General features: G+C 36.5%; 1 protein-coding gene across 5 annotated transcripts in view; it reads left to right on the forward strand.

Moving 5' to 3' along the window:
• Window positions 1-20717, forward strand: part of LOC106879485 (ATP-citrate synthase) — a 69957-nt gene that overhangs the window by 43848 nt on the left and 5392 nt on the right. For 4 of the 5 annotated variants that reach the window (XM_052970337.1, XM_052970338.1, XM_014929084.2 and 1 more), the window contains exons 13-27: window positions 57-202; window positions 7475-7501; window positions 9407-9648; window positions 10685-10737; window positions 11344-11459; window positions 12615-12719; window positions 13652-13743; window positions 14108-14212; window positions 14866-14947; window positions 15732-15842; window positions 17201-17328; window positions 17453-17546; window positions 19158-19312; window positions 19657-19807; window positions 20034-20177. In XM_052970337.1, the coding sequence (XP_052826297.1) occupies window positions 57-202; window positions 7475-7501; window positions 9407-9648; window positions 10685-10737; window positions 11344-11459; window positions 12615-12719; window positions 13652-13743; window positions 14108-14212; window positions 14866-14947; window positions 15732-15842; window positions 17201-17328; window positions 17453-17546; window positions 19158-19312; window positions 19657-19807; window positions 20034-20177 (1751 nt within the window). The remainder of the gene's footprint in view (window positions 1-56; window positions 203-7474; window positions 7502-9406; window positions 9649-10684; window positions 10738-11343; window positions 11460-12614; window positions 12720-13651; window positions 13744-14107; window positions 14213-14865; window positions 14948-15731; window positions 15843-17200; window positions 17329-17452; window positions 17547-19157; window positions 19313-19656; window positions 19808-20033; window positions 20178-20717) is intronic. The other variant, XM_014929086.2, reaches the window with a different exon arrangement.

A 20717-nucleotide genomic window follows, 5' to 3' on the forward strand; every position in this document is an offset into this window, starting at 1 on the left:
CTTTAAATTTGTATTATTTTTTTTACAATTCTTTTGTTTCCTTTTTTTTTTTCAAGGTTCCACACTTGGGGTTCCGATCCATGTTTATGGTCCTGAAACTCATATGACTGCCATTGTTAGCATGGCACTTGGCAAGAAAGACATTCCAACCACTCCACAACCTGTGCAAACTACTGCTAACTTTTTACTTCCAGGAGGGACAGTGAGTTTGTCTTTGTTTTTAATGGTTACCAACTATTTTAGTTCTCTTTTCTGTATAGTTTCCTCAGAGGAGGAAGGACAGCATCCATGAGCCCATGTCAGAGACCTGGACTGCGCTAGTAGATCCTTATGAATTCTTTTCTGAGGTGCCTATAAAAAAAAGGTACCACGTGATTAAGAACTGTCAAAAGGGTACCATATACTAGATGAGTGTAAAATAGGTACCATATTATACAGAATGGTAAAATGCATACCATGTGATAGAGGACTGTAAATAGATTATGTGTAATAGAGATCTGTGAAATATCATCATCATCATCATCTAATATCTGCTTCCCATGCTGGCATGGATTGAATGGTTTGCCATTGTCTGTGAAGTAGTTGGAAGGGCATCAGGCTGTAGAAACCATGCCAGAACAGAGTGTACTGGGTTCTTTTTATGTTACATGGCACCTGTGTGAGTCCCAGTTGAGAAAAATGTTTTGAGTAATTTAAAATATGACCATCTGGAATTGTAAGAAAGAACTGTATGGAGAATTAGAATTGATTCTGCATAGCCATTACTTAATAGACGTGCAGTATATCATCATCATATGTCCGTTTTTCATGCTGGCATGGGTTGGACGGTTTGACAGGATCTGGCCTGGCTGCATGTCTGTCTTGGCATGGTTTCTATGGCTAGATGTCCTTCCTAACACCAACCACATTACAGAGTGGACCGGTGCTTTTTATGTGACACTGGCACGGGGCACTTTTACATGGCACCAGCACCCATGAGCCTGTAAGATTAGGATCACTCAGCTGAAGAAGTATGTAACTTGGAATGCCGAGTTAAAATCCTCCATAACTGTGGTAAAATATTTCATTTTAAAAACAAAACAGCTCCAAAACATTTTAGATTTATTAAACAAACAAACTACTACTGCAATTAGATTGTGGGTGATTGAGAACAGCTATGTAAGCCATGTGTATTTTTATATACATTTTTTCATGTTTGTAAGTATTGTTCCAGACGAATGTATGTTCACAACTTGATTACTGAACCAGTTCCACCTATTAACTTTCAAATTTGTTTTAAATGGTTTTATTCCAGCCTCTGATATTTCACTGCCATTATACAATCCCACATCAAACAAATACAAGTCCAACATTATTCTATATTTCTCTTTTATTTTTGTATTTTCTATTTGTTTTCATTTTTCAATTAATTATATTTTTGTTTTTCCTTTCAGAACATGCAGGTAATCCTTGCAGCTCCGCCTTCTCCCCCTCCCCTTTCTTTCTCTATTGGACACAGTAGCAAGCATGATTCCATTGCAATTCTCTTCGTTTCTTTTAGCTTCTGTCTCTCCCATGTTTATGCTACTCTGCACTTCTATATTCATGATTGTGTTAGTGGTGTTGATGTTGTGATAAGTATCCCTGGTTTCTCTTCTCCATGGAATATCGATTATACAGAGACACTTGACCTGAAGTATTGCGTGCGCACACGTGTGTGTGTGTGTCAGTTGGTAAATGTTCTGACTATTCTAAACACATTAGCTTTGAAAATTAAATAAAACTGCTTCAAAGTGGAATGGAAGTCGGTAGATCTGGCTAGCCAGATGCTTATTTTTGTTCTCTACCTCTGATTACCATTTTAAATGGAGCTGTTTGCAGTACCTGGGTGTCTCATCATCATCATCATCATCATTCAACGTATGTCTTCCATGCTGGTATGGGTCGGATGATTTAAGAGGAGCTGGAAAGCCTGAGGACTGCACCAAACACCACTGTCTGTTTTGGCATAGTTTTTACAGCTGGAATGCCTTTCCTAATGCCAACCACTTTACAGAGTGGACTGTGTGCTTTTTACATGTCACCAAGTAACTTGCCAGATCCTTTGAGGGGCAGCCAATTTTTAGCTTATGTTAACTGACAGGTATTAGTAAAAAAACTTATGCAAGACTTCTACACTGCTTCTCTGTTCAAAATTCTATGGCTACATGAGGCATTGACCAAGCCAAGTGTATGAGAGCAGAAACTTGCTGAAATGTGAGGTTTGACCATTCCTGAACCTGAGACTGTTTGTGATAGCAAAATGAATTGCTTAACCTCCTCACAAAGTTGTCTAACCCCAAGTCAGCTCTGGTTGAACCAACCTATGATCAAAAGCATTCCAATGGTGACCATTCCATCTTTGTCTTATCTGCATGGAACCCAAGACCACATTAGCCAGTGTGACATAGATGATAGTGTAATTTCTAGGTAGGTATGGCTACTCTTTCTAGCAGCTTGACTGACCACATAGAGGGGAAAAAACGTGTTTGTATTTTCAATATGTTTTGACCATCTTTTCCTTAAAAAATGTTGATATTAATTCATTATGAAATCTGTTAACAAGAACTGGTTTGAACGCTATTAAAACATTTTGCAATTGGTTAAATACTTCATATTTTAGTGCCAAATGGCACAGAAGTCTTTAGCAATAGATGTCTTTATTAACATATGACTGGCCAAAGGTCTTTCAGCAAACGATGTCTTGTAGTTGCCAGTGATAAGTTATTTCTCTCCAGTAATCTAGATCTGTCACTTGAGGTTACAGTAATAAATGATTTCTCTGACATTTAATGTAAATTATTTGTCACTTTGAATTTACCTGCCATTGAATACCTAACAGCTGAGGATCAAGGAATAATCTGTGATTGTTTTTATTGTAATTTCTTATATTTTTTAATGAATGAATTTTCACAAAAGCGTTACAACTAGTCACTTAATGAAGTAATTACAGCCCATGAAATGAAGGATCTGCAATTTGTATCTTGTAACCAGCTTTGTGCTATATTCCTGGTTCAAAGCAAGTCTAGTTCATCTGACCAAATATAAAGATGATACAATTCCCTGTTGAAATCAAAGAGTAGGAGGAACACCATAGTTGAGGAATGTTGCATTATTTTGTACTGTGAGCTCAAACTCCAACAAACTGGTTTGCTATCCAGGAGGATATGACTTATCTGTTCAATTGCAAAGATTAGTATAATCTCTCTCTCAGTAATAGCAGGTGATAAACTAGGATGCTGATTATTATTAAGATTAGTGTATTCATGAGTTTTATAATTGTGCTAAGATTATAGTATGAATTAATCTTGAGTTAGCATTTTTTTTTTTTTGTGGCTAATAACCTTTGACTAGATTCGGAGCTTGGTTCTCTTTTTTTCCCCATCAACCTTTTAATGCTTTGTTGTCCCAGCATCATGATGCATGTGTAACCTGAATGAACTGAAGAGTGATATTAACCATTTTATTCCTTCGTTCCCTTATTATTTTCTTTGGAACAAGAGAATAGAAAACTTAAAATTAAAGAAACCAATGTTTTTATTTTCCCCCCTCAGGGTGGAGGGAGACAGTCAAGGAAATTAATTTGCTGGCTAAATTATAGAATTAATTTTAATTCCACTTGATTTTGAACTAAGATTCTTATGGGTTGATTATAAATACCTTTCACACAAACATTTACTGTGTATTTAGCAAGAAATTTAATTTTTGTTATTGCCTGGGTGTGGTTAAGAACTTGGTTTCCCAACCATGAGACCTTCAGTTCAATCCTGCTACACAACATCTTGAAATTCTTCTACTATAGCCATCAATTGACTAATGGTTTGTGAATGAAATTGGTTGATGGAAACTGTGTTGAAGCCTATTGTTTGTCTTTACATTAACATCTTTTGAGAAAAGATGGGTCTGTAACTTGGCAATACAATTAAGAGATTGCTAAAGAAAAAAAGTCCCAGGTTTCAAAATAAGTACGGGGGTGGTGGTGATAGAATTAATTAGTAATTAATAGGTATTTGTTAATCAATGTGGGTGTTATTGACTTCAGAAGAGGAAGAAATAGAGATTATACCATTCCTATATTTCCCAGCAAAGTAAATGGAAGTTGCCACTGGGAATCAGAATCCAGTTCTGTATTCAGCTCAAGAATTTTATACTTTCCAAAGGCCACTTCTATAGAAATCTCAAGCAACATGCATTTCCCCATTTTTCATTATTATACAAAATTATTTTGGAGATTCTAACAACTGCTTGCACATTTAGTTACTTATATTTAGCTTCCATGTTTGATTATTTCTAATTTTTCTTGTGTTATTTTCTGTTTTGCTTGATATTCATTTTGTGTGTTAATTGTTCAATCAATCTTCAATAAGTAGATTTTAAATTGTATACTAATTAACACCTCCCACCCCTGGGTTTTGTTTGTGCCTTTTGATGTTTTTGTTTTGCTTTTGTTTAAACAAGAGCAATGTTTTTTGCTAAATTTTTGTTGTCAGCATGCATACAAATTTTATATTGTGAACATTTTTTTTTATTCCTAACAAAAGTCTGTGTACATTGAATGTTTAAGTAAATCATCATCATCAAAACTTTATATACTTATTAATTACTAAATTATTTTAGGCCACTAACCTCTTAGGAACGCATTTAGTATTTGCACTCATTGACAAATTGATGTGCATAACAGTGCATAAGATTTTATTAGTTTTGCACTTTTATTACATTATTTCACAACAATGTGACCCAATTATCATCATCATCATCATCGTTTAACGTCCGCTTTCCATGCTAGCATGGGTTGGACGATTTGACTGAGGACTGGTGGACCAGATAGCTACACCAGGCTCCAATCTGATCTGGCAGTTTCTACAGGTTTTTTAAAATCTCTTATCATAGACACAGATTTATATTACGCTTGGTTAATAGAAATATAGAAAAAGTAATGGAGAAAAGCGCATTCTAATTGTATTCTATAAATATTGGATAACATACCTTGAGGTTTTGAATGCTTCTTCATCCTTTTCTTGTACACTTTTTATCAAGGGTTGCTTTGGCCAATCTTATGGAAGTGCAGCCTGTTTAACTACTGAGGCAATGCAATAACTACATTCACATAGATCATCATCATCATTATCATCAATGATTAATGTCTCTTTCCTATGCTGGCATGTGTTGGACGGTTCGACAAGAGCTGAAGAGCTGCCCAGGCTCCATGTCTGTTTTTGCATGGTTATTATGTGCTCTTGCACAACACCAGCACTCATGACCTGCATGATTAGGGTTGCTCAGCTGAAGAGAGATGCAAGGACCACCATGATTTCATGATTTCACTTAGCTTGATGTGTCTTTCTCAATAAACAGTCAACCACCAGAAGTCTTGCTCCCTTGTCATCCTCTCTGCGAGGCTCAGCGTCTGACAGTTCCTTATTAGACAAATGGTTTTTGTAACTGATACACTTTCTGTTACTACAGGATTGGGAGCTGCTGGTCAGCTGGGCAGAGTAATGAATCTGGGTCAGAAGTATCAAATTGTTGGATAAGGTGATGAAAGTCATGGAGAGGGTCATGGCCCAAATAATTGGGGAGAGTTAGCTGAGATGAAATGCAGTTTGGTTTTGTGCCAGGGAGAAGCACCACTGATGCTATATATCTGGTAAGGCTGTTGCAGGAGAAATACTTGGCTTTTGTTGACATGGAGGAATCCTTTGACAGGGTCCCCCAATCCCTTATCTGGTGGTCAATGTGGAAATTAGGGATAGACGAGTGGTTGGTGAGAGCTGTACAAGCTATGTACAGGGATGCTGTCAGTAAGGTGAGGCTTGGCAATGAGTACAGCGATGAATTGATTTCCCTCAAGCCAACTGAAATCCTAGTCATGGCTGATACTGGTGTCATGCAAACGGCACCCATGCTAGCAGCAGGCAAAAGCACCTGTCACACCCTTGAAGTGACTGGCGTTAGGTGGTGCATCCAGCTCTAGAAGCTATGACAAATCGGACTGAAGTCTGGTGCAGCCCCTCAGCTTGCCAGCTCTAGTCAAACAGTCTAACCCATGACAGCATGGACAAATGAACATTAAATGATGATGATGATTATATAGATATGGTGCTCCAGCATGGCCAGAGCCTTTAGGCAGTAACATAAAAATAAATAAATATACACACACACACACACACACACACACATTCATGCCCTATTCAGTTGTTTAGCTTTGCTTTTCAATGAATTGTTTGTTTTACTAACCATACAGTTACATAATTAATTACCGTACATTTTAATTAAGATATGTTATAAATTTTTGAAATACGGGTTTTGTGTGTGTGTTTTCTTTGGGCTTAAGCTTTTTGTTTTTAATCCTACATTATTTCAAATTTCTTTTCTTGGTAAATTAGAATTGGATTTACTTAAATTGTTAAATAATTTCTCTATTTCAAATGTGCTGCTTTTTTGTAAAGAAACTATAAACCAATTTCTGTTGTACCCTTATAGAATATATTGATTCTCACAAACTTGTTGCTTTTGTATCGAAAGTTCATTTTTTTGTTTTGTTTACCAAAGTTTTTAAAGCTGTGACATTTATAAGACTATTCATAGAAATAATTAAATAAATATTTTTTAAAAAATAGTTTAAAAAATTACTTTCAAATACATTAAGTAATTTGTAAATGGATTTGTTTGCTTTATTAGAATCTTGCAAAAAATATTTATATGGAAATGTTTGAATAGAAACTGAAAAAACAAAAAAACTAGTTTGTGTTCCTGAGAAATAGTTTGAATCGAGGATATTTTCATTCAAGGCACGATTAATTACCAGACAAAAGAGCTGTTCTTGCAACTTGTTTCATAGGATGTGTTTTCTGGGTTTTATTTGGTTTTTTTCCATAGTTCTTTTCATATTCTTGTAGCTATTGTGTTCTTGACTCTAAGATTTTCTTAGATTTTAATTCTGCACCATAATACCATAGTAACACAACCCACACTACAGGAAAATAGATTACATGACTAAAATGGTTCCTTAAGACAAGAATATCTGATGAACCTTATCAATACAGCTATCTACAAGACCCAAAACATTCCAGTGACAACACTGAGAAAAACAAACCAAAATAATAAAAAGGACAAAAATCCCAAAATCCCAAATCTTCAGATCTGTTTGACAACAAATGCGAGAAAGTTCTCCAAAAAAGTTAACAAGAAAAGAATTTTTTTTTAAAAATTCTCCACACCAAAGTTAAGAAAGAACTTACTAGATCTATGAACTAAAATTTATATTATCAAAAAATAAACTAAACTGATTAGAACTACCAGTGAAGTCATTCTTTTCCTTTTTTCAAATATATACATATATATACATATATACACACACACACAGCACCCCTTTACTATTGTAAACTGATACTGTTATTTAACAGATGATCAGCTTGGAAGTACACCAATGATTTCTTTTTGTTTCTATTAACAGAGTACATTCTGTCAAGCTCAGCTTGGTGTAAGTCAATTTTGTATTTTCTTTCCTTTGCATGATGTAATGACTCTTAGTTGAACTACTAATGTTTTTGGTTTGAATCTGGTAGCCTCCAATTAAGCACTGTCTTGTCTCGAAAAGTCTCTGTATTTTGTGTGAAAACCTTCAATCCTTGGCCACTTGATGTTGTTGCTTTTTGTTCCTATGTCTGTTGTTTCCAGGTAAGTAGTTTTGTTTGTGGTGGTTCATGTTATGAATAAAAAAACTCCCCTTACACAACAGTGATTAAAGAAAGGACTTTCAATCTAGTTCCTGTGTTAAACACACAACACTTTGTAGTGTGTGTCTCCGTCCTTCACTTGTAAACAAACAGCAGCGTAGTTTGGCTGTTCCCCTCCATCCAAGCACTTTTGACTCCCTTGCCTCTCCTCCACCTCCTCTCATCACCCATGCTTGTGTGTCCAAGTCCCGAGCCTGCACTAACCTCCATCACCAATCCTTCCTCCTTCCACAGAATCTCAATTGTCTTTCATTTCTTTGTTGCACTTGCTTTTCCTGCAGCCATCGACTTACAGGTGTTTCAACAGAATGCCAATGGCATCCGTCTTCTTCTTATTGTTGTTGTTGTTGGAGGGGCTGGGAAGAGGCTGGGCTCAGCTTCTTACTCAAAATAATAATAATAGTAAAAAGAGAAAAAAAAAACCCCAGACAATTATGGATGCCCCAATCATAATAGTCTCTTTCTGCATGTATATATTTGTGTTTCATATGTATGTGTTTGTGCTTCTATGAGTATTTGTGTGTGTGTGTGTGTGTGTGTATACATGAAAATAACCCAAAAGTCCACCTGACCTTTTTCTGGAAAACATTTAAATGCTGTGTTGTGGGACTCTCTCTATATTCACTTTAGATGACTCTGGACATACACATAGGATAGATACAATGTGCAATAATAGAAGACTCTTGCCAAAATGGTGCCATGTATCAGGGTGGGACCTAAACCATATGGTTGTTGTATAATGAACTTGTTGATCAGCCATATATAAAACTGGAAATATTGATATCAGTTCTGGACGAACAGATTATTTCCAAGGATGAATTATGGAAACATTGAGTTTTACTTAGGAGAAAAATCTTATGTATTTTCTGAAAGCATCAAAAAACTTAAGATCTCTAAGTGGGTGGCCATGAGAAGGAAGTGGTGATCCTTTTGCCTTTTTTAAGGTCATTTCAATTGAAATTGAGTAACAAATGTTTCAATTTTATGTTGAAATTAAAAACTTTCACCACAATTACTTGAATAACTACTTTCAAGTGGAATCTATCAAATGTCATTCTTTCAATTGTTGTTGGACTTTTAGATGCTGTTTTCTTCATTACAGGTTTGTATTGTGACATAGGCTTCCAAGGAATGTTTGTTTTTATATAATGTGTTTGTGTGGGTGTAGTTTTTATTTGCACTCTGCTTCAGTTTGTATAGTTATATGCACACACACAGCTCTCTAGTTGCAATTCATTTTTGCCAACAATGCCATATCGTTTTCCAATCACTGCTTGAATACTGATTATACCTCAGGTTGAACATTTAAAATGTATTCTGTTGGTTCCCCAGGTTACAGATAATAGACCATGATTAGTAACTTAGTAACATTGTAATCAGAGATATTTGTAGCACATAAAAGATTATTTACTTTTAATTTCTTGAAGTATGAAATAAATTAATTTGTATTATTCAACCGTTTGTACTATTCTTATTCTCAGGAACTTTAAATTTAACTTTTATCTTTAGATTCCATGGATTTTTCACTGAAATCAATGAACAAGACATTGGCCCGACTGCATTTGTTGATTCTTGTGTAATCTTACCTGAATTTCCTCCTCAAGTTCTGCATTCATTAATAGGTATTTTATTTTCTACCTTCTCTTCAGCGTTCACCAATATTGAAGCGAAAATCATCAGGTGATCTAAGCGCCAATTCCAGCAATTCCAAGATTGCTCACCATGACATGGCCAATGATGTAGAAACAAAGCAGCAGCATGGTCTCTTCTCCAAACAGACCAAAGCTATTGTATATGGAATGCAGCAACGGGCTGTACAAGGGATGCTGGACTTTGACTATGTCTGCTCCAGAGATGAGCCTTCAGTTGTTGCTATGATGTACCCCTTTACGTAATTATCTTTTTTTCAATTCAATTTTTCTTTGTTATTAAGAGTAAGGAAGGTGGTGGGCGAACAGAATCCCAGAATCCTTAGTGGCATTTCTTCTGACTTTATGTTCAGGAATTCAAATTCCTGCAAAGTCAGTTTTGTGTTCCATCCTTTCAGGGTCATAAATAAGATAAGAACCAGTCAATCACTGGGGGTTGATGGAAGTGGCTAAACCCCTTCTGCCAAAAGTTCAGGCCTTCTGTCTATTGTAGAAAGAACAAGTAATGGGATTGCCATCTAATATTTTGTTATAGCCTTTCCTTCTTTCCATCATATTCTTGTTCCTTGCACCTTCCCATCCATTCTGGCACTTCTAATATCATTTCTCTCTCTTTTGGTCCCCCCCTCTCAAAAATTTCTCGCTTTGCTGTCATCATTGTCCCCTCTCAATGCCCACCTTGGTCTACAAGCTTTGACTACTGACCACTCTTGACACATACCCTGTCCTAGGCGCTTCTCCCACCTACTCTTCCCACTGTGAACGGTTTGGTTGAAGAAACAGAGAGTGCTGTGTGGTTGTGGAGTCCCTCTTGTCCCGTTTCTAGTATTGCTACCATGAGAAAATTATCCCAGTATATTTTGTAAAGTGGTTGGCAATAGGAAAGGCATGTAACCATAGAAACTAGACCAAATAATATGTACCAGCACCAGTTTATCAGGCTGATCCAACCTGTGCCAACATGGAAACTGGTTATAAAATGAGAATATGAACTCTCTCTCTCTCTCTCTCTCTCTCTCCCTCTCTCTCTCATTGCATGCTTGCCTGCCTGGATTAGATGAAATTGGTGGTTGGAGGCTCTTCTTGTCTTTTTCTAAGCAAGAGTATATTTCCTCATTGTGAGACATGTTTGCAGATTGGAAATGGACACCTCTTGCATGATGGTTATTTGATGTCAAGGCAAGGAGGCAGTTAGTCTCTCTCACCCACCTCTCTTTCTCTCACTCACACACACACACACACACACACATCAACAGTATTGTTTTGTTTTTTTTCCAGTGGTGATCACCGACAGAAATTTTATTGGGGCCACAAAGAAATTCTCATTCCTGGTAAGTTCTTTTATAGAAACATATTCTCAATAAATCCTTAATTGTCAACCTCATCTTCAATAATGAAGCAGTTTTCAATATCTACATTCCACATCTATTTTCATCAATAGGAATTAAGAATTTCATTGTGAGAATCATTGAAATATTTGCTTTCTAAATTTTTATCACCAAATGGATGATTTACTATCTTTGATCTGTCTCAACAGAATGGAATGTATTGGATGTAATTCCGATATCATCATCATCATCATTTAGCATCTGGCAGGAGTTTGACTGGAGACGGTAAACTGGAGAGCTGTGCCAGGCTCCAGTCTGTTTTGGCTTGGTTTCTATGGCTGGATGACCATTCCACAGAGTGTACTGAGTACCTTTTATGTGTCACTGACACAGGTGCCATTCACGCATCACTGGCACTGGCTGTGACTACAGCTTGATATGTCTTCTTAAGCCCAGCAATTTACCATATGTCTCAATTACTCATCATCACTTCCATAAATTAAGTCATTGTCTTTTTTTTTTCTCTTGCACTTTTTGCTAAATATTTCAAAATATTTTACTATATTATTAAACATTTCTATATATTTAATTTCATTTAATGTTTTTTAGTTTACAAGAATATGGCAGATGTCATGAAGAAACATCCTCATGCTGATGTCTTGGTGAATTTTGCATCTCTACGTTCGGCTTATGAAAGTACAATGGAAACTCTCAACTACCCTCAGGTTCGAATCACATTCGTTTGCTGTACTTTAGTTTTTTTTTGTTTTTTTTTTTATCCTTTGTAATTTTGGAATTTCCTCCTCAGTCACATTTTCCCTAACATCCACCCTACAGATGTTCACACTGACCATTTGTCGTTTAGATTTCACCAGGGTTGGAGAGAGCTGACAAATGTCATGAGCTTTGTGTCTCCTAACTTTGAGTCATTCATCAAAACAATGGCTATAGCACAGTTTTGGTGAGAAAGTACAAACCATTGTCCCATTAGCTTTGCAAATTAGAAGAAACCTATTGATTCATCTGACTTCAATGCTTCACTGAAATTTACTACACACTGTACAGAATATGTCTTTAACTGGAATCACCAGTGTTTGTCTTGGTGAGTGGTGATGTGTACGAGTGACACTCAGTACAGTCAAGTAAAGAAATAAAAAATTTTTGGTGAAAAGGAAATATCTGAAGCAGTTTTAGCTTCACTTGTGAATGGCAACTCAAATTCAATGGTCTTTTCATTCTTCTCATCCATTAGCATAAGTCATTTGCTGCTTCTCTTGGGTATAAATGGTAATCTTAGACTTTTTGAGATTTCTCATTCAACCGTAAAATATTTCAGGGTTGAATACTTTGCAAACATTACAGTGAATAAATTTAAGTAGTTAATTAATACAGACTCCAGACGAGCAATTAGTAATTAGAAGCTTAAAGCTTGTATTTAACAAGAAAGAAAAATATAATTTCAGTAAAATGACCAGCATGGTAGAAAAGCAAGTAATGTAACATAGGGTTAGTAAAGTTATCTCCCCTGAGAGGGTTGTTACTATTTCACCCCAGGTCGACCGTAACCAAGTAGACTCTAGATCATAATCATTCTAACTGTTATCATCCCATCTCATTTTCAGTCATAATGTAACTAGGATTACATTATCAAATGTGTCCTTCCTTTTTTAAGATGGTAGGAGATGACTACAAAGAAATTTGGCTGCCATTTCTAAAATGTCAGCGACCATGCACAAGCTTCCTCATTAGTTTGATTTCCCAGCAATTTTCACACGATTTATGTAAATCATAAACACACACACATTTTGTTTTTTCAATTTTTAATATGTTTATTGTATTTTATTCCTTCTGTTTGTTTTATTCATTAAATTTCATTATAGATACGAACAATTGCAATCATTGCTGAAGGAATCCCTGAAAACCTCACCAGACAACTAATCATGGAAGCTAACAAGAAAGGTGTCTGCATAATTGGCCCTGCAACGGTACGGGTTTTTCTTTTTTTTCCCCCATTTTTAAAGGAAATTTTGCAACTGAAATTGGGAAGTTTATGTCTTCTTTGCCAGAGCTTTCCCAACAGTAGTGTTGTGGTGTACCTCTATGTGTGTGTATGTGTGGTTATATGCTCTTTAATCCAGCCATATCCCGTCCAAATATTCTCCCTGTTTTATGTCAAAACTGACCAGATCCAGCCTCTCACACCTTCCCTACAATGTCACTCTAGTCGTGGTTGTAGTTTTATTATTTCTTTATGGTATTTCTGTTAGGTGTAATGGGACAAAATATTGACCTGTTTATAATTTTAATGCATTCCCTAGAATTGAGTTATAAGTTGCAATAATGAAGTCAATCCAAACAGTGATATTTTGAAATGTCTTAACTGAGGAAGGTCTTACGTAATGGATGGATGTCCCATTACATATATTATGCAAGTGTGGCTGTGTGGTAAGAAGCTGGCTTTCCAACCACATTGTTCAGGTTTCAGTCCTGCTGCGTGACACCTTGGACAAGTGTCTTCTACTGTTGCCTTGGGCTGACCAAAGCCTTGTGAGTGGATTTAGTAGACAGAAACTGAAAGAAGTCCAATGTTGGTGTGTTTCTGCCTCTGTAACTTAGCGGTTTGGCAAAGAGACAAACAGAATAAGTACCAGGCTTACAAAGAATGAGTCTAGGGATTGATTTCTTCAACTAAAAGCAATGCTCCAGCATGGCCGCAATCAAATGACTGAAACAAGTAAAAGAATATTTATTGCACAGACCTGAAACATGTATTAAATGATTTCAAAATATCACTGTCTGGTTTGCAACTTTATATGTGTGTGTGTGTGTGTGTACATATATACACACACACACACATTGTATGCTGTGTTGTATATGTTTGTTTTTTGCTATTATTTCACCTTTTACCCTCAAACAGGTTGGTGGAGTAAAACCTGGTTGTTTCAAAATTGGAAACACAGGTGGCATGCTGGATAACATTTTATCTTCAAAACTCTACAGACCTGGCAGGTAAGGCTTAATAATTCCTTGAAGTGATCAGTTTCGCTGAGATGGCATAATTGCTTAGAGCAGTCTAGGTTTAATTCTAATTTGAAATCCTTTTTCTTTGGTAAAGGCATGAATGTCACTAACTCTCATATCATTGTTTATTAATCTAAAGCTCAATGCTCTTCTTATAAATAGTTATTTTATAGTAATTATATTTCATTATGAGGTGACAAAGCTCTCATGCCTTTCTTACAGGAATTACAGACTTAAATGAATTAATTGCAACAAAAAAAACTGTGACCTGGTCATGTATTTGGCTTTTTCTTTGTTTTAATGATGTCCTGTGTAAAAGAATCCTTAATTTTGTTAACCTTTTTATTTTCAGCGTAGCGTATGTATCTCGTTCAGGTGGGATGTCAAATGAATTGAATAATATCATAGCATTAAACACAAATGGAGTCTACGAAGGTGTTGCTATTGGTGGAGACAGGTGAGAAAATAATCCATGGTTAAATTACTTTTCATTTTTACCCATGCCAGCATGGAACGATGATGATGATGATGTTGTTTAGAAAATAAAGACAGAAATTCATTCTTTGGTGACAAGATACCTTTCTTTTTGTTTCAGCATGATTTCCTGACTGTAGAGGGGTGGAGAACTCTGAAAAAGTTCTTTCTAACGTATTTTAATAAGTCAATCAATGCAACTCAGTTTTTTCTTCTTACAGAGACAACTGATGCCTTTTATTTGCAAAGTTTCCTTCACATTCTTTGGAATGTGCTGCAACTGTTTCTGTGAAAGGTTGAAAATTGTTGGTACCATATAAAGTTGTTAACGCCTTAATCGTTTTCATATGATACTAAGAAAGTTAGACTCTTCTTAGCTTAAACTATTAATAGTATAACTTATCAACAAGGACACCTACCAATATTCATCTTGCACGCACACACACACACACACACACACGTGTATATGTGTTTTGCAGTAATTTAAATCTGATTCTCCATTTGCATCTGAGTTTAATGTCCATCTTTGGAAGTGGAAATAATTTAAAAACGGTTGTTTAGTTTAGATTAAAATAAATATGATTTTTTTTTTAAAACTAAGAGTGAATTTTTATTTCAAAATATGTCTTTGTTTAGATATCCTGGCACAACATTCCCTGATTATATAATGCGGTATCAAGAACAAGAAGATGTGAAGATGATAGTTCTTCTGGGAGAGGTAATCTCAAGAGTTTTAAGGGCTTTTTCTTTTTAAAGATCATTGTAGAGATTGCATGTGTGTGTGTGTGGGGGGGGGGACTTCATGATGTTACCATAAAAGAATGTAGAAATAGATGAAAGATCCTGTGATGATAAAGTAGCTGTTGATTAGTGTTATCATCACCAGCTGTTTATTATATTATGTAGTGCAGACTAGCTTTAGTTACTGTTATATTTGTCTTGCCTTGGCTCCTCATCTTCTGGTGGAATTGCAAGTGTGCCATCATGGTACATGGTTTGGGTAAATTTTTAGAATTGTCAGAGCCTATCCCTCTCCAGATCAGACTACAGCAGATTTCTTCAAGAGAGAGAGAAAGAAAAGAATTAGTACCAGTACAGCATTAGTACCCAAAACAACAAAAGGCAAGTTTGTGTCTGGCAATTTTTGAAGTCAGATCACAGTGAGCCAGAATGGACAGATAACTCTACCGGTTCATCAGCTTGTAGATTGGCACTGCTTACAGTGTTATATTTACCAATATCAACTGTAAATGTAACCTTTACAGTATGGAGTATAAATTTGCTCCAATTTAAAATTCTCAATATTATTGTTTCATGTAAAATTTTGAATAATATTTTTACATCCATTTAGTTTAGAAGATAATTATTTTACAAACTATTTACACGTTAAGAGAATTGATTGACATTTAAGAAACTTATGATTTTTTTTTAACAATAACTCATATGAGATGTCTAAAAATGTATCGATCTGTGTGTTATGCAAAGCTTTTGTCTCTCCTCAGGTTGGTGGTGTTGAAGAATACAAAGTAATTGAAGCGATGAAGGCTGGTAAAATCACCAAACCTCTTGTGGCTTGGTGTATTGGCACATGTGCCCGAATGTTTACCTCTGAGGTATTTTAGCTGATTTTATCTTCATTTCTCTTAAAACACCACTAGTATTCATCATCATCATCATGGTTTAACATCCGTTTTCCATGCTGGCATGGGTTGGACGGTTTGACTGGGGACTGGCAAGCCAGGAGGCCTAGTGCAGCCTCCTGGCTTGCCAGTCCCCACCACTCTTTTGTATCGTTCACAAATGCAGAACACGTTTACTTTTCCTTCATCTCTACACTTGGCTCCCTTTGGCCCCGCCGCCTCACCTACTTTTAAGTGGCCACACTGGACCCTTTGCCTCCCCTCCTGTCCTGCCTGTTACTCTTATTTCTTTTGTACTCCACAATCTGTGCATTTGTCATCACTCCATCTTATGGATCGCATGGGTTTCCCTTACCTCCCTGTCGTCTCAGTCAGATTGCTTTGAATATAGAAATACCAATCTCAGGATGTTGAGTCCTTCTCATCACTGTTGTCTCTGCCTCTGTCACTCCTGCTTCTCACTCGGTAAAAAGAAGCTGGCAAGTAAGCAGACACATGTGGGGGAACTTTCCTTTTTGTGACACCATGCCCTCAATATGGTTCTGTCTGTCTGTCTCTTGTGTTGGTGGAATCACAAAAACATACCCCTTATATTCTGTAAAGGGCTCTTCAACCGTATCAAGGACATGATCCTGGGTCCACAAAAGAAAAGGTATCCAGCATTAGTGGCTGGTGTTACTAAAGGGATCCAGTCATAGGAACTGAGCCAAAAACGAAACACAAGGTAAAGTTCCCTCCAACCCATTTTATATGAGTGCTACCCCTTGAATACATGTTGTTGATGATGATTGTGTGTGAATTGAGCCTTCTTTTCTTATATTCAATCATCATCATCATCATCATCATCATCGTTTAACGTCCGCTTTCCATGCTAGCATGGGTTGGACGATTTGACTGAGGACTGGTGAAACCGGATGGCAACATCAGGCTCCAATCTGATTTGGCAGAGTTTCTACAGCTGGATGCCCTTCCTAACGCCAACCACTCAGAGAGTGGAGTGGGTGCTTTTACATGTCACCCGCACGTTGCTGAAGTAGTTTTAAACTGTCATTTTTAATGTGTGTTGGTTGAGTGTTTATATTTAATGAACTCTTTTAACCTGTTGGTCATTGAAATATCTTCTACAGTTTGATCAGCAGAGATCAATTGCCTACGTTTTGTTCATTGATACATGTTCAGTTGTACTTGATAAATAATTAGTTATTCATTCTCTCTAGATATTGTTATTTATTCCTTATGTATTTTTATTAATAGTCTGAGCATTTTCTTGTAAAACTTGTGAAGTTATCTTTTATGTTAACCTAAATTGTTTTTTTTCCCCCCCTTTATAGGTTCAATTCGGTCATGCTGGTTCTTGTGCTAATGCTGACCGTGAAACAGCTGTTGCTAAAAACAAAGCACTCAGAGAAGCTGGGGCTTATGTTCCTAACAGTTTTGATGGACTTGGGACACTTATAAAGTAAGTGTGATTATATTCTACATTCAGGCTGGACATATTATTATTATTATTATTATTAAAACCCGAAAACCAGCACACCCACGATTGACACATTAACTTATATGTTTCTATATCTTTCTTCAAGGAAAGTCTATGAAAATCTTGTTGGCCAAGGTATTATTATTCCAGAGCCAGAACAAGCCCCTCCAACTGTACCAATGGATTATGCATGGGCTAGGGTATGTTAACGATGTTTCAATCCTACTTTATTGTTTTTCATTATTATTATTTAATCCACTTAAGGCAGAATCGTTAGCTCACTGGATGAAATACTTGGTGGTATTTCACCTATCGCTATGTTCTGAGTTCAAATTCTGCCAAGGTTGACTTTGCCTTTCATCCTTTTGGGGGTCAATAAGTACCAGTTGAACACTGGGGTCGATGTAATTGACTCATCCCCTCTCCCAAAATTGCTGCCCTTGTGACAAAATTTGAAACCCTTATTTAATCTAAGTGGATTAAATAAAGCTTACAGGCTTTGTGGTTTTAATTGTTGATTAAATAAGTTTCTTGATGATTTTTGTTGAATACAGGTGGGGACAAGTGTTTTAATTGCTTGAAGCACTTCCTACTATTTAGCAAAAAACTGTGATTCCCCCTCAGATGAGTTGTCATGGATATATCTGTGTAGAAGTCCTATCTCATCACTGGCGCAGTGAACGAATGACTCACTGCCAAAGATACTCCAAAGAATGGAGTTTTCATTAACTTACTGTCATCAGTTCAATTCCTCCGCTTAAATTACAACAGTTTGGTTTTTCAGTTCAAGAATATTGCCATATTTAAGGCTCAATTTTTCTTTCCTTATTATAAAAATACTTCTGAGAGGCAAGTAGCAAACAAGAAATACACATAACCTTGTTTCATTAATATCTTCCCAAATATTCCCGCATTTAATTATGTTTGAATTACAAGAAATAAATGAATGAATTGTAAAATACTTGACATACTGAAGCAAGCAAAGTGGTCTGGGTATAACTTAATGGTAACTATGAGTATTGAACTCAAGACCATGCAGTTTGCATCCACTGCCTCATTTACACATGACATTTACCTCTGATGGTCCATCAGATTTACTTCTTGGAGAATTATTTCTTTTGATTTCTTAGTTTGATGAAATGGAATTTGTTTCAAAATACTTAAACTTTGACCATAGTTTTATCACATTCTGGGTGCTTTTTCTCTTCCTTTTCTTCATCACTTGATCAAGTGATGAAATTTACTTCCTTATCACTGGGTCCTGGGCTCAATTCCACTCTATGATCACATCGGGTGAGATTTTCCTCACTCAATTTCTTGAGTGAGTTTGGATAGAAGGGAACTGTAGAGGCTCTACCTAGAGGTCATAGGTCACTAACGTTTTTTTCACTAAGTCTGCCTCAAGGTTGCATTCATTGACTGAAATATACCCCTAATGACACTGTTAATACAATAAGGCTGTGCTTTGGATTGAATAACTGGAATACTTTGTCAGAGCCACTTATTTCAACATCATTATTTCTCTCTCCTTTGTAATTCACTCAGTATTTCGTTGCACTTCCCTTTATTCACTGAGCCCTTCGTTCACACAGCTCTCCACTCCCAGTCCCATACCCACAGAAACTACCCACACCCATCAAGCTCCCCACTGACTGAGCCCTCCATTGACCAACTCCTCACTCACCAAAACCCCTACACCCACTGAGCCTTTCACTCACTAATCCCCACCCCCTGATCAAGCCCTTCACTTACTGCCATCTGTCGTGAACCTTTATCCCTAGGACTAATTCATTTCTGCTTTTCCTTCACAGGAACTCGGTTTGATTCGTAAACCTGCATCTTTCATGACCAGCATTTGTGATGAACGAGGTTCAGAGCTACTCTATGCTGGAACTCCAATCACAGATATTTTTAAAGAAGATTTAGGCATTGGCGGTGTCCTTAGCCTTCTCTGGTTCCAAAGACGGTAACTTAATATTTCAATTATATTCTTTCCATACATTTTTTATTTATTTTTGCCTTTGTCAGGAATCAATAAAATAAAAATATTAGTCAAATGGTATTGATTATCTCCACATCTCTCAAATTGATGGCTTTGTGCCTAAATTAGATACAATTATTATTGTTATTATTATTATTAAACAAATTTCATTCTGTTTAAAGTATTTCCTATCATTGAATTCCAGTCGACCCACGACTCTCTTTTTCTCCCTCTCTCCTTCCTCTCTTTCCTCACTCTTCTCCCTCTCTACTTATTCTTTCTTTCACTAATACATGAAAGGTTTTTCTTTCTATTATTCAACTTCCAAGACTTCCAAAATATGCCACCAAATTCATCGAGATGTGCCTGATGGTGACGGCTGACCACGGACCGGCTGTTTCTGGAGCACACAATGCTATTGTCTGTACACGGGCAGGCAAAGACTTGGTCTCAGCTCTAGCTTCTGGACTCCTTACTATTGTAAGTATATTCTTACAGTCACACATCATCATCATCATCATCATCAACAACACCATCACTCTCGTTATTCTCATCATCATCTTACATTTATCTTTCATTTGTAATTTTTTTTACCCTTTTTCCATTTTATATCTTCCACTTCCTCTAATTTAACATCTTTGATATTATTACCTCCATCCATTTCACTAGAAACGAATTCTGACCCATGTTTTGCTTCTTGTGGCAGGGTGATCGCTTTGGTGGGGCACTAGATGCAGCTGCCAAGCAGTTCAGTGAGGCCTACGACAGTAGCATGATTCCAATGGAGTTTGTTAACTCTATGAGGAAAAAGGGGAAACTTATCATGGGCATTGGACACCGTGTGAAATCCGTGAGTAGTCTTGAGTTTTAGTTACATTCATGTGTACATATATTTCGAAATTCTTTACACACACACACACACACACACATGTATATAACACAATATAATTATCAGGATACACTCTCGTTTACTGAGATTACATCAGAGGTGTGTAATTCAATCCTCATGTGCATAAACAACATGCAATTATCTTGCATCAAAATACAAATCAGAACATTTTCTGTTATTGATTGAAGATTGATGAAGGTAGCTTGTGAATATGGTGAGTGAATTACACAACTTTGGTGCAATCTCACAAAATGGTACATAGTCTATCTTGGCAATTGCATTATGTTATAATAATTCAACCAAGCTGGCATTGTGTGCTACCATTTATATATATATATATATATGAAAATACAGAGTGACTCTTAGAGACTGTCGTATTCCTGGGAAATTCATCAGGGAATCTCATCCGTTGCCTGGTTTGGAGTGGTGGAACTAGGCATGAACAATCGCAGATCTTCCATGGGGTGGGGGTGGGGGGGAATGGCTTTGTCCAAACCTGCA

This window comes from Octopus bimaculoides, chromosome 9, assembly GCF_001194135.2.
Source record: "Octopus bimaculoides isolate UCB-OBI-ISO-001 chromosome 9, ASM119413v2, whole genome shotgun sequence".
Lineage (NCBI taxonomy): Eukaryota > Metazoa > Mollusca > Cephalopoda > Octopoda > Octopodidae > Octopus > Octopus bimaculoides.